The following is a 14580-nucleotide window of genomic DNA, read 5'->3' on the forward strand; positions in this document are numbered from 1 at the left end:
AAAAGATAATAAACTCTGTTTTATCCATGTTGAGTTTTAGATATCTGGCAGAGAAGAAGGATGAGATGGCGAACAGACATTGTGGGATTTTGGTTAGTAGGGAGGAGATATCGGGTCCAGAGAGGTAGATCTGTGTGTCATCAGCATAGATGTGATACTGAAAGCCGTGAGACTTCATGAGCTAGCCCTGGCCAAAGGTGTAGATTGAGAAGAGCAGAGGTCCTAGAACTGAACCTTGGGGGACACCAACAGATAGGGGGCGAGATGAGGAGGTAGTGCGTGAGTGGGAGACGCTGAGTGTCCTGTCTGTTAAGTATGAGGAGATCCAAGATAGGGCCATGTCCGTGATGCCAAGAGATGAGAGAGTCTGTAGTAAGAGGGAATGGTCGACTGTGTCGAAGGCAGATGACAGGTCCAGAAGGAGGAGGATGGAGTAGTATCGCTTGGATTTGGCGGTTAGTAGGTCGTTGGTGACTTTGGTCAGGGCAGTTTCAGTCGAGTGATGCGGTCGGCAGCCAGATTGTAGGCGGTCGAAGAGCGAACAGGAGGAGAGGTGGGAGGATAGTTCAAGGTGGACATGTTGTTCTAGTAGTTTTGAGGCATAGGGGAGAAGTGATATGGGGCGGTAGCTAGTCAGAGAGGATGGGTCAAGGATGGGTTTGATTGAGGCATGTTTGAAACATGAGGGGAAGACACCAGTTGTTAGTGACAAGTTGAAGAGGTGGGTTAGGGTTGGGATGAAGATTGTGGTAAGGTTAGGGATGAGGTGGGATGGGATTGGGTCAAGTTCGCAGGTGGTTAGGTGTGATTTGGAGAGTAAAGGGGAGACTTGACCTTCTGTAATGGTGGAGAAGTGGGATTTGGAGGAAGAAGGTTGATTAGATATGAGGAGGGGTTGTGCGGACTTTAGGCAAAAGCTTTGTCTGATGGTGTCAATCTTCTGCTTGAAGAATGAGGCACAGTCTTCAGCTGAGATGAGAGAAGAGGGAGGAGGTGCTGGAGGACGAAGGAGAGAATTGAAAGTGTTAAATAGCTGTTTAGGGTTTTGAGACAGGGAGGATATGAGAGATGAGAAGTAGTTACCTAAATTGTCAGGAAATGTTATGTCCTATGACAAAACGGAGGTGCTTTTCAGATTCAGCGCACCAAAAAACATAAAGATTACGTTGAATTACCAAAACAGCTCTTGAAATTTTATTTTTTTCAGACCTGTGTATTTAGGATTGGAGCTATTGGAGTGGGTAAACTGCTGATGTATGCAGAAATGTTCTTTCCCATGAACCTAAAATGGCTTGCTCTTAAGAATTCATTTGAATTGAAATTGACACTTGAATTATTTTTCTGCTAGGTTTTCTCCTGACCCCTTTAACTCCAGTGTCCTACCAGGATTAAAAGCTTCCTTAGATTTATCTGCAGAGTTCCTGATACTTACTGATGTTCACAGAAAAGTAAGTTATGTTTGTGTGTGTGATATACAGTATATATAATAACGCAAAGACATTATGTACCAAAAAATGGTGACAATAATAACTTAACCCTCAAAAAATTATTTATGGTTCAAAGAATGTCATTGCACAAAATTTCTTCATTTAATTAAAAAATGACAGTGTTTAGTGTATGAAAGCATAAAGTTAAAGAAAATCTATAAATGTAACATCGCCATAATCTGACCCAAAGAATTGTGTTTCTGACTTCTACCACACAGTCAAAGGAAATTAAGAAAAAACAGTTCTTAGACTGCTTCTTCATTTTATTACTCTGCTCCCAAAAATCTGAATAAGACTAGTTTTGTATTTATCCTGTGCGCTACAATAAGCACTTTATTGTTGTCTAGATTTGGCATGAACGTCTGCAGTCACTTGTGAATACTGACATTGCTCGTATTGCTGCTGTCAGGATTCTTGAATGCCAAGACCGCGAGTATGCAATTTGCATCCTTCTGGCCACGTTCCAACTAGACATTCACCGTCTCACTTAATTCACTTGTATTGAGTGATGCTGCTCACGTCTTCTCAGGTTGTGTCTGGGAATATACATATTGCACATAGCCACCTGCGCCCGGGAATGGAGAATCCTGGCAGGGCGTGCTATGCGTGCTGCGAGCATTCACAAGCCTGTATTCAGATAGTGACTGCAGACTTTCATGACAAACTTGGACAACCCTTTTAAGTCAAGGTTTCAAAATCTCCAAAATAAAAAAAACAGGATTCAGCCAAACCTCTTATTTTACTATTCACTATAATGAGGTAGACTGAGTCCCTTTTAGATTTTGTCTGGCCCTTGTCCTGTCATTTACTCATGTGATCTGGCATCCACAATCAACTCCTGCCAAAATTGTGCTTCAAATGACAAATTATGATTAATTATTATAGTGTCTTTTATTCCATGGTGCTTTTCATGTTAAAAAGGGGATAATTCCAAAGACATACTGAGAGGGAATGTAGATTGTGAGCCCCAATAGGGACAGTGCCGATAATGTCTGTAAAGCGCTGTGGAATTAAAGGCGCTATGAAAGTGAGTAAAATAAATAAATAAAAAAAACATAGCAAAAAAAAATTAAAATCTTGAACGAAAATGTGACGGCGACTGGTACAGGAGGGAGGACCCTACCCATGAGGGCTCACAATCTACAAGGGATGGGTGAGGGTAGAGCTGGTCGTGCAGCGGTACGGTGGAGTGAGGGTTACTGCAGGTGTACACTTGTCGGAAGAGGTGGGTCTTCAGGTTCCTTTTTGAAGGATTCCATGGTAGGCCAGAGTCTGATATGTTGGGGTAGAGAGTTCCAGAGTAGGGGAGATGCACAGGAGAAATCTTGTATACTATTGTGGGAAGAGGAGATAAGAGGGGAGTAGAGAAGGAGATCTTGTGAGGATCGGAGGTTGCGTGCTGGTATGTACCGGGAGACTAGGTCACAGATATATGGAGGAGACAGGGTGTGGATGGCTTTGTATCTTATGGTTATGGTTTTGAGCTGGAGTCTCTGGGTAATGGGGAGCCAGTGAAGGGATTGACAGAGAGGAGAGGCTGGGGAATAGCGGGGGGACAGGTGTATTAGTCGGGCAGCAGAGTTTAGGATAGATTGGAGGGGTGCAAGAGTGTTAGATGGGAGGTCACAGAGCAAGACATTGCAGTAGTCGAGGCGGAAGATGATGAGGTCGTGCACTAGTGTTTTTGCAGATTCGTGGTTGAGGAATGTGCGGATCCTGGAGATATTTTTGATTTGTAGTCGGGAGGAAGTGGAAAGGGCTTGGATATTTGGTTTAGAGGAGAGATGAGTGAGATAAAGAAGACTCATGGCTGTACAAGCTCAAAGGGTGCTTCTACTCAATACTGAGCAAAGGGTCTGAATACTTATGACCATGTGATATTTCAGTTTTTCTTTTTTAATAAATTTGCAAGAATTTCTACATTTGTTTTTTTCAGTCAAGATGGGGTGCTGAGTGTACATTAATAAGGAAAAAAATGAACTTTTTAGAATTTACCAAATGGCTGCAATGAAACAAAGAGTGAAAAATTTAAAGGGGTCTGAATACTTTCCATACCTACTGTATATGCTAGAAAATGCATTCAGGTAGAGCAGAGCGGAAAGGCTTTGGTACATCTTAATCAGATAATTACAAATTGAGCCAGATGCAGGGTTTAAAACACAGACAAAGTAAAAACAGGCTGGTCATAAAAATAAGTGGTGAGCAGGGGTCATACAGGGTCCGCATACAAATATACTGAATTAATGAACACACGAGGTAAGATTTCTCACACAGTTGGATAGCTGGGTGATGACCTACCTGTAAGAATAGATAAATGGACATGCTGATTAGTGTCATGGTTATAGATGTCAAATGCAGTCTGTATAGATAGTATTAAATTCAAGTCTAATTCAGTTCAACACACTTGTCTGATACACACTTGGTGATGCACCTTGGCAGACAAATAACTCTACTTCTCTGCTTAGCCCTGCCAAACCAATTCCGACCACATATGGGTTACATTGCCATTTTAGTGAGAAATTGTGCAACATTTGTGGTTCTTTTTCTCCTATTACACCTTGTACAGATGAAAATTTTGGAAATAAAGCAATATTTTAATGGAAAACAAAGTATTTTTTTTTAATTTTCTAATACCCAATATTGTAAAATTATGTGAAATACCTGTGGTTCAGTAGGGTCACTATACCCCTAAAAGAATTCCCTACAGGGGTTACTTTCCAAAATTGGATCAGTTGTTAGCGATTTTTGATGTTTTGGCACCTCAGTGTGTCTAGATATCATGGATGCACTCAATTCTATAAACAATTTTCGCTCAAAAAGACAAATGGCACTTGTTTCCTTCCGAGCCCTGCCGCATGCTCAAACAGTAATTACTGACCATAAATTGGGTATAGCACCTTTCGAGAGTAGCACTATAACAAATTTAGTGGTCTGTTTATCTCCCCCTTGTGAAAATCAAAAACATTGAAGCTAAAGCAACATTTTTTGGGATAAAAAATGTACATATTTATTTTATTCCACTTTTCTGTTTTTCATCAAGCACTGATTTTTTTGAGGGGTGTAGTTTTTAAAATGGTTTGATTTTTTTAAATTAAAAATTCATCAACAATTTTTTTCTTTTTCTAACATCCTAGCATAGTAGAAAACATTTAAAAAAAATTATGCCAATATATGTAGATATATGGTAAATACTAACTTTCTTTTGTGGTCTGACTGCCTTCAGTAATTATAAAAATTGCAATTTTTTTAAACTTGCATCAAAAATCTGATAATTTTCATAAAAAAAAAATCACATCTACCTAATTTTACTACAAACTTAAAGTGTAATGTGTCACAAAACCAAATTCTCTAAAGCTCGCTCAGAAGAAGCTTTCCAAAGTTACCCCATAATAACACCTTTGATTTTGAAAATTCTGCTCCGAGCAGGAAGACGAAAACTGGCTATGGCTTGAAAGGGTTAACCACACCATGTAAATTTATTGTTTTTCATTTCATGACGACTGGAACTACGCTTGGCTATCATTCAGAAAAGTGCATAGAAGCTTAAACGATTTTATTAAAGAAATAGATGAGTTAATTTAATATTCCATTGTGAGATTTTTGTTCTTTTGTTGCAGGTATTGTACGTCATAGAATTATACCAGAATCAGGAGAATGGAAGTGCTGCTTTCACCTCTATTTCTGAATTTTTACTTACTCACCCTGTTTTGAGTTTTGGAATACAGGATGTTAGCCGTTGCCGTCTTCAACATACAGAAGTTCTTCCTTCAGAAGTAGAAGGTGACAATGTCAGTGGAGGTATGTATTTTTTTCTAACATTATTAGGTAAGACTGCCAGTATAGAGGATTCTTGCCAAAAATGTAAATGTTTTGGCTAGGGATAAGCGGACCTGTGGAAGTTAGAGTTCTGGTTCCCCACCCAAACATTTGTCGAAAGTTCGGTTCGGCTACCTGAACTTGAACCAGAACCTGAACCCCTCTGAAAACAATGGAGAACCGAACTTTAAGAGAGATTTTTCCCAGATCCAATCAACTGTCCAGTACAAACACCGAACTTTGCAGTTTGGATACCCTAATCTCTAGTATTAGCCAATCCCATGATGTTATATATTTTTTTATCTTTTTTGCACAAATAGCTGCCTATAGTCTAAAATTTGGGAGTAAAGCATGTCATACCCTTGAGATTTTTGTCAGCTCCCAGTAATCTCACTAGACCATCCCATGCACTGTATAGCTTCCTGATCATCATCTTGACTTTTTTTGGCGGAAGCTTTTCTTCTAGAGAACAAAAAGATTGGCAATCCGAAATCGGTTAGGCTGCATCCTTCTCATGAGTCAGGGGTGCCCACACACATTAGACGGTCAACCAAAACCCTTGACCCACACCTCCGCCCCCCCAAAAATACAATAAAAGGTGATCAAAATTACTTTTGCTCAACATCATTAGCTATGTGGGATGCTAATGGTTGTGATGACACCACTTCAACTCATCCAGTGAAAAAACAAACCCGCAAACTGTTTATCAAAAACTGTAAAATTACAGTTCTTCGGATATGGTGTAAAAAAAAAAAAAAAAAATTTGTTAAACAAAGGTTTTTTTTGTGTATGCAGAGGAAAGAAAACCTAAAATTTGTATATAAATTTGGTGTCACTGTGATCGTACTGACCACAATAATAAATTAGCTTCATCTCTTATACCCTATGATGAACGGTATAAAAAAAAGATTTATTCATTCTATATCTCAAAAATAGCACTAAAACTCTGTTTACATTTGTCCTGTGCTGTACCATGAGAGATTATGTAGGGGTTTCCGTCTACATCTCAAAAAAAACCCCTGTGAAGGCGCATTCACTATGAGATTGATGGAGTGACTTTTAGACTACATTTATCTGCTTTCCTGACTCTGTCCCGTCTTTTTAGGCATGCACAAAAGAGCAGTCAACCACAATTATATGTACCTCTAAAAGATGGGCACTGCTGGAACATAAACCAGACTGAGTCTAAAGTGATTCCAAGTACCTCACTATAGTCAATGCATGGATCCGTCAGGGGTTCCTTCTAAATCTTGGATTTCACAGATTTATATGGAAAACCTTGTCTATGTTCTCAGCAAACAGCACAGGATAAATGTGAACTGAGCCTTAAAAGCGATACAAAATGATACCAATAAAGACTTTAACTCAACCCACAAAATTCAAGCCCCCACTCAGGTCATCTGTTAATGGGAATAAATGAGGTTTTCATGTTACTGGATGCACAAAGGCAGGAATAGTGACATGCCCAACCACCATCCAATAAAAAAGAAATCCAGAGAAATCTTTGCTCTCAAATCCAAAGCCACTGCCTTTCTGAGTCTCACAGTGTGCCTAAAGCATGGGAACAGTCACCTCTCTAACTGTATACCCATCCACCCAGCCCCTGCTTCCCCAGTCCCACTAACAGGAGCTCTATGGAACTCTCGCTCCATCTGCAACAAACTTTTTACATCCATGATCTTCTCATTACTAACAAACTCTCCTTTCTCGGCATCACTGAAACCTGGCTCCACCCTCTCTGACACAGCTTTTCCACCTGCACTTGTGGTGGATTCCATCTCTACCACACACCCCGCTCCAGCGGCAAGCATAGCGGAGGAGTTGTTATCCGCCTGTCTGATAATTGCTCCTTCTCCCCAATTCCACTGCTGCCCTCTGTTACTTTCCCCTCTTTCGAGGCACACTGTGTGCGCATCAACTCCTCCTCTAACTGGCTGTCATTTACCGCCCCCCAGGGCCAGTCACCACTTTGACCACTTCACCACCTGGCTACTTCCTTTCTGCTGACATCCCCACTATCATCATAGTGGACTTGTGGTACATTGTTCTACTGTTCAGACACACCTACACAAATACAGCCTTCATGGAAAAGTCATCAGAAGAAAACCTGTTCTGCGTCCTCACAATAAAATTCAGCATCATAAGTATGCAAAAGAACATCTAAACAAGCCTCATGCATTTTGGGAACAAGTCCTGTGGACCGATGAGGTTAAAATTGAACTCCTTGGCCACAATGATCAAAGGTATGTGTGGAGAAGAAACGGGCACCGAATTTCAGCAAAAAGACATCTCCCCAACCATTAAGCATGGGGGTGGATCAATCATGCTTTTGGGTTTGTTGTAGCCAATGGCACCGGGAACATTTAATGGATAGAGGGAAGAATGGATTCAATGAAATTTCAACAAATTCTTGATGCAAACATAACACCATCTGTAAAAAAAGCTGAAGTTGAAAAATGGGTGGCTTCTACAAATGTATTTTGATCCTAAACACAACTCAAACTCCACAACAGACTACCTCAAAAGGTGCAAGCTGAAAGTTTTACAATGGCCCTTACAGTCCCCTGATCTGAACATCATTGAATATCTGTGACTAGAACTCAAAATGGCAATGCATGCAAGAAAACCCAGAAATCTCACAGAATTGGATTTTCCAAGGAAGAATGGATGGAAATCCCTCAAATAAGAATTGAAAGACTTTGCTGGCTACAAAAAGTGGTTACAAGCTGAGATACTTTCAAGAAAGGATTCTACTAGGTACTAACAAAGCAGGGTGCCCAAACGTTTGCATCGGCCCACAATGGTTTGTAAAGGAAATATGTAATCTTTAACATTAGGCCTTTTTAAAATCATTTCATCTTCAACTTGCTTAACTGTTAGCAAGTAGGGCATCATTGTGAAAGTAGTGGACAACTTCTTTAACTATTTTGTGTGATATGATATGAGCATAAAAAGTTTCAAAACTGTGAATTTTTCTAAGCTTCCGATAGTCTAATAGTCTAAGTTTCAAAGTAATTACTACATAAAGTTCCACATAACAGAACTGAAAAATTTGTCCTGGTCAGTAAGATGAAAACTGGCCTCCGTGGGAAAGGGTTAAACAGCTGCCAATTAATGGTTCTTGGAAGGCATCAAATTATTTTATAAGTCGACATTAATCTAGTGTGGATTCATTAAAATTCCTTCTGAATTTTTTTTATCATTTTATTTATTTGTCAACATTCATGATGCTTTGTAATTGGATCTCCAAATCCTGTTTTCTTTATTTTGCCCCTTTAACACTAAAACCTTTACTACCATATATATATATTTTTGTAGATGAGACACTGGAAATAGATGAAGAAGACTCTGCTGTTCTTATAAAGCTCTTTTGTGTGCACACAAAGTAAGTTTTTAAGTTTTACTTGAATTTTTATAATAGGACACAACCAGGATATCAATATAGTTAAGGAAGGGCCTTCTACTCCATATACAATTTTCAACCAAAAAATAATGAGTACATAATGGCCCAAATAAGAACACCAAGAATGTCCATGCTAGTGCTCGAAATGCAATTAATCGGTCACATTGTGGACAGCTTATACAAATCTTGAAGGCAATAACGGGATAAACAAAGGACTGAGCAGAGAGGCTAGGTAGGGGAAAAGAATAACATGAAGGAAACAGAGGGAAGATGATGTGCATCTGGTACAATTAAGGGTCCTTGTGCAAAGTAGGAAAATTGGGTCCCAGTATTATGACAAGGCATATAACAAGGGTAGAAGAATCCGTCCCTATATCCCTCTCTAAAGTACTAACAGGTCCCCAAATGTAAATTATTGCCTTTGTGTTATTCTTTTCCCCTACCTTGCCTCTCTGCTCAGTCCTTTGTTTGTCCCGTTATTCCCTCCAAGATTTGTATAAGCTATCCACAAAGTAACTGATTAATTGCATTTTGAGAACTAGCATGGACATTCTTGATGTTCTTATTTGGGCCATTAAGTACTCATTATTTTTTGGTTTAAATTTGAATTTTTATAATGCCTACACTACACACCAGTTATAAAAGTTTAAAGTTTGTGTGTAAATACAACTCCTTTTTTTAAATGGAAGGTACACTCTCTAATTACATATATATGTTGTAATAGGCAGTATCTAATTGGTTGCCAACATGGACAATGTAAAGGTTTATAACCCCTTCACTCCCATAGAAAAGTTATCATCTATCGATCGGATAGGGTATAACTTACTGATTGGGGGATCCATCTATTGGGAACCAACTTGATCTTTATATTGAAGTTCTGGAACCCCTAGAACGGAAACCTGCGGTCTTGTTCTGAATATAGTAGCCGTATTATGCTTGGTCTCTGCTTCATTAAGTCTTAGTGGGGCTGCTGCACATAGCAGAGTAAAGCACTCTGCATTCTTCAGCGCTGTCAGAGACAAAAAATGGAGTGTAGGTCGAGCAAGTGCTTCTCCACTCCATTACAGACACCTGTTCCTGACCCCTAATTTTGGATTGCTCAGGTTAAGTGCACACAATGCGTTTTTGCAGCAACGCTTGTTAATAGGTCTGCCAGCTATCAGCTATAGCAATGCTAATCCTGATGTGCTGTGCACATAATGCGGAAATTTCCCATCAGGATTAGCATTGCATTCTGGAGCAATATAAGTATATGCGGATTTTCTGCTCTTCAATTAAAGGCAATAAGCTGGAAACGCTCCGGAAACGCGGTTCGGGTGGTACCTGGCTCGGGAGAGGAGGACTACTACTCCTCTCATCCGACCGCCGCTCCCACTGATAACAGTGAGAGCGGCGTGGCTGGGAGGAGCAGTAGTCTGCTCTGCCCAGCCCGAGTGCCTGCGGTGAAAAAAGTAAAAAACAAAACAAAAACCTCATACTCCCCTGTCCAGTGCTCCCCGGTGTCCTCCTGGTCCCCGACGACGATGTGCTGCTCCCGGCGGTACACTGCTGGAGTGCGCTTGCTCCCAGCTGTGTACTGGACTGCCAAGACCTGCGGTGACATCAGCTGATCGCTCACGTGATCTCACCATGGAAACATTCAGAAGAACGTTCCCATGGCGGTAAGTTCACCGGGGCTCATCAGCTGATCTTCAGTTGATGAATCCCAGTGACCTCTCCTGCAGCATTTATACTGACAGGGGTGTTTTTACACCCCTGTCAGTATACAGTGCTGTCTTCTACAGCAGTGAAATCAGGGATTGCTGATGTCACTGCTGTAGAAGTGACACGGATCGTTGTGGGACACTCGTTGGCGGTGATTGTGGACTACGTCGTTGACGGCGGCCAGGTGAGGAATATGGTTGTTTGTTATTTTACGTTTTTTTTCAGGAGATTGAGGGATTTGGGAACTGAAAGGGAAATAAAAAAAAATTTGTAGAACCTTGTGTTTATTTAATTTAAATAATTTATTCTGGCCGTGTCTTTTATTGAAAAAGCGGCGACCATTTTACTACGCGGTTAGTAATTGTGACGTCTTATAGACTCCCTCCATTACTAATCTGGGCTTCACGGCAGCCGCCAATATAAGACTGATGTGAACCCCATCCCCATTACCCCACTCGCCACCGCTACAGGACAGTGGGAAGTGCAGTGGCTAAGCGCCAGATTTGGCGCCTCTTATGGATGCGCCATTTCTGGGATTGCTGTGGGGTGATATTAATAGCTGTGAAGGAGCTATTCAAGGCCCCTTCCCTGGCTATTAATATCCGCCAGCAGCTGTCTATTTTAGCCTTTGCTGGTTAGATTTTATAGGGGGACCCCACATATTTTTTTTTCTGGAGTCCCCCTGTAATCTAGCCAGCTGTGGACTGATATTAACAGTCAGGGAACATTGTTGACTAATGGCCCCTTCCGCTGCTACTAATATCAGCTCCCAGCGGTCGGCTTTACCTCTGCTGGTTATAAAAATGACGTGGGAGCCCAAGACATTTTTTTTTATTTTAGGCTCTCTGCCCACGATTCAGACGTAGCAGTGCTTTGGACGCATATTTTTTGCTTCGTCTAAAATGTTGCATTCTATTGAACGCAGGTAAATCCACATATGTTCACTGAACCATGCATATTTACCGCATTCAATGCATTTGTTTCAAATTTCTGTTCCGGAGACTAGCGACTCCGCAAGAGAATTTGACATGCTGCTGTCCTGAAAGACGAGCCGCGGGTGATTCGCAGCCTCTGATGCACGCATAGTGGACATAGGATTTCTAGAGATCTCATCCACTATACTGTAACATCTGGACGCTGCTGGTTTGACACTGTATAAACATTCAGCGTCAAACCTGCAGCGGCTCCTGACCGTAGCCACGTACCCAAGCACACCCGCAGCATGTCAATTTCCGTTACGGACACGCTAGTCTCTGCTGCGGATTTTTGACCAATTAAAGTGTCATTATATGCTGTGGATTCACATGTACCGACAACAAAAGTGCAGCATTAGAACACCGCGTTTTGGACTCGGCAAAATACGCTGTGTCCAAAGCGCTGCTTGTTGCTGTTCATGGGGACGCAGCTGCTAACGAAACATCTGTGAGCTGTTAATAGCCAGTGACCATGTTTGCCTAATGGCACCTTTCTAGGCTAAAAATAGAAGCTCACTGCTGCCCCAGAAATTGCTTGAATGGAAATGCTAATGAAGATTGGGTTAATGGGATTAGCCGACCCCGAGCTCTTTTGTTTGGTGATGACAAGGTGTCAATCAGACCCTTTCATGACCAAACCTATTTAAAGTAAAGAGTTAAATAAACACACAGACCCAGAGCAAACACTTTATTTGAAATACAACACACATTCTTTAATCAGTTTAATTAACCAATATGCTCACTCCAGTTCTGATGGTAATCCAAAAAGCAATGTCCCACCAAATAACTTTAATTAGCTCATAAAAGCATTCATTGATGTACAAAACCGCATCAAAAACCGCATAAAAAAATGCATAAAAAAGTGTCAAAAAATGCTTTTTTTTCATGCAAAAGAGATGCAAAAACTTTGCGAAAATTTCTGCTTCAAATCCTGAACATGCTCACATACCCTTAGTAACATTTTTAAGTGAGGAAAGAGCAACTTGAAAACGCCTTGCTATCTTCTTATAGCCACATCCTGGTTTGTGGGTCTCCACCATTTTCAGAGTGCTAGGCAACTGCTTGAAAGAACCCATGGCTTCTGGTATTTGGCACAAGGTTAGAGGAGGCTGAGTTTTCATAAAGCTGGAAACGTTTCATCACCTGGTCTTTCCTTTCAATGAAAGTGAACAGATCATAACCTATCTACTATGTAAACTGTCCCCATTGCGTTGTTAGTGATGCAGTGTGCATCACTAGCATGATCTTTTCATTAAAATTGGAGATGATATCATGAGTATACAGCATTTTATATACTCTGCTCAAAAAAATAAAGGGAACACTTAAACAACACAATGTAACTCCAAGTCAATAACACTTCTGTGAAATCTACCTGTCCAGTAATGAAGCAACACTGATTGTAAATCAATTTCTCCTGCTGTTGTGCAAATGGAACAGACAACCGGTAGAAATGATAGGCAATTAGCAAGATACCCCCTATAAACGAGTGGTTCTGCAGGTGGTGACCACAGACCATTTCTCTGTTCTCATCCTTTTTGGCTGTTGGTTTGCTCACTTTTACATTTTGCCATTGCTCTCACCCCTAGAGGTACAGTAGCATGAGGCGGTGTCTACAGTACAACCCACAGAAGTTGCTCTGGTAGTGGCACATCAGAGCGAGCTGTGGCAAGAAGGGTAGCTGTGTCTGTCAGCACAGTGTCCAGAGCATGGAGCAGATACCAGGAGATGCGGAGGGAGCCATTTGAGGGCAAAAACCCGGCAGCAGGACTGTTACCTCCTCCTTTGTGCCAGGAGGAACAAGCGAAGCACTGCCAGAGCCCTGCAAAATGACCTCCAGCAGGCCACAAATGTGCATGTGTCTGCACAAACGGTTAGAAACCGACTACATGAGGGTGGTAGGAGGGCCCGACGTCCACAGATGGGGCTTGTGCTCACAGCCCAACACCGTGCAGGTCGCTTGGCATTTGCCACAGAACACCAGGATTGGCAAAGTCGCCACTGGCGCCCTGTGCTCTTCATAGATGAAAGCAGGTTCACACTGAGCACATGTGACAGACGTGGCAGAGTTTGGAGAGCGATCTGCTGCCTGCCAAATCCTTCAGCATGACTGGTTTGGCAATGGGTCATTAATGGTGTGGGGTGACATTTCTTTGGAGGGCAGCACAGCCCTCCATGTGCTCGCCAGAGGTAGCCTGACTGCCATTAGGTACCAAGATGAGATCCTCAGACCCCTTGTGAGACCATATGCTGGTGCAGTTGGCCCTGGGTTCCTCCTAATGCAGGACAATGCCAGACCTCATGTGGCTGGAGTGTGTCAGCAGTTACTGCAAGATGAAGGCATTGAAGCTATGGACTGGCCCGACCGTTCCCCAGACCTGAATCCGATTGAGCACATCTGGGACAACATGTCTCGCTCCATTCACCAACGTCATGTTGCACCACAGAATGGCCAGGAGTTGGTGGATGCTCTAGTCCAGGTCTGGGAGGAGATCCCACAGGAGACAATCCGCAACCTCATCAGGAGCATGCCCAGGCGTTGTAGGGAGGTCATACAGGCACGTGGAGGCCACACCACAATACTGAGCCTCATTTTGACTTGTTTTAAGGACATTACATCAAAGTTGGATCAGCGTGTAGTGTGTTTTTCCACTTTAATTTTGGGTGTGACTCCAAATCCAGGCCTCCATTGGTTAATAAATTTGATTTCGATTGATGATTTTTGTGTGATTTTGTTGTCAGCACATTCAACTTTGTACAGAACAAAGTATTCAATGAGAATATTTCATTCATTCAGATCTAGGATGTGTTATTTGGGTGTTCCCTTAATTTTTTTGAGCAGTGTACTTATATCATACCTGCTCGTTTAGTCATAGGGGTGTGATTCTCACATTCAGTCAAGGCTGGCGCGGCCCATGCATTTTTATTCTGCTCCCGGCTCGCTCGCTGAAGTAAGTATGGGGCACTTGCGCAGTATGACGTGGCCAGCCGAGCAAAGCTTTCAGAGCTGGAGCCACATATGCTCTGTGACGAGTGGCTCCCCGCTCAGTGAGGCTGTGTATTTCCCAGCTTCACAGCGCATGTGCTGTGACGAGCTCCGGCCATACACAGTGAAGCTGGGAGTTACACACACCCTCACTGTGCACACGCGGGGAGCTGCTCGTCACTGCCCATGCGCAGTGAATCTGGGAACTACACA

At 42.0% G+C, this 14580-nt stretch overlaps 1 protein-coding gene across 2 annotated transcripts in view; it reads left to right on the plus strand.

Moving 5' to 3' along the window:
• The window catches only part of EDC4 (enhancer of mRNA decapping 4), a 555140-nt gene that overhangs the window by 233493 nt on the left and 307067 nt on the right, over positions 1-14580 (plus strand). For both annotated transcript variants that reach the window (XM_073657960.1, XM_073657961.1), the window contains 3 exons: positions 1349-1448; positions 5105-5285; positions 8622-8688. In XM_073657960.1, the coding sequence (XP_073514061.1) occupies positions 1349-1448; positions 5105-5285; positions 8622-8688 (348 nt within the window). The remainder of the gene's footprint in view (positions 1-1348; positions 1449-5104; positions 5286-8621; positions 8689-14580) is intronic.

This window comes from Phyllobates terribilis, unplaced genomic scaffold (genome assembly GCF_046119375.1).
Source record: "Phyllobates terribilis strain yellow unplaced genomic scaffold, ASM4611937v1 Scaffold_13__5_contigs__length_258822181, whole genome shotgun sequence".
Lineage (NCBI taxonomy): Eukaryota > Metazoa > Chordata > Amphibia > Anura > Dendrobatidae > Phyllobates > Phyllobates terribilis.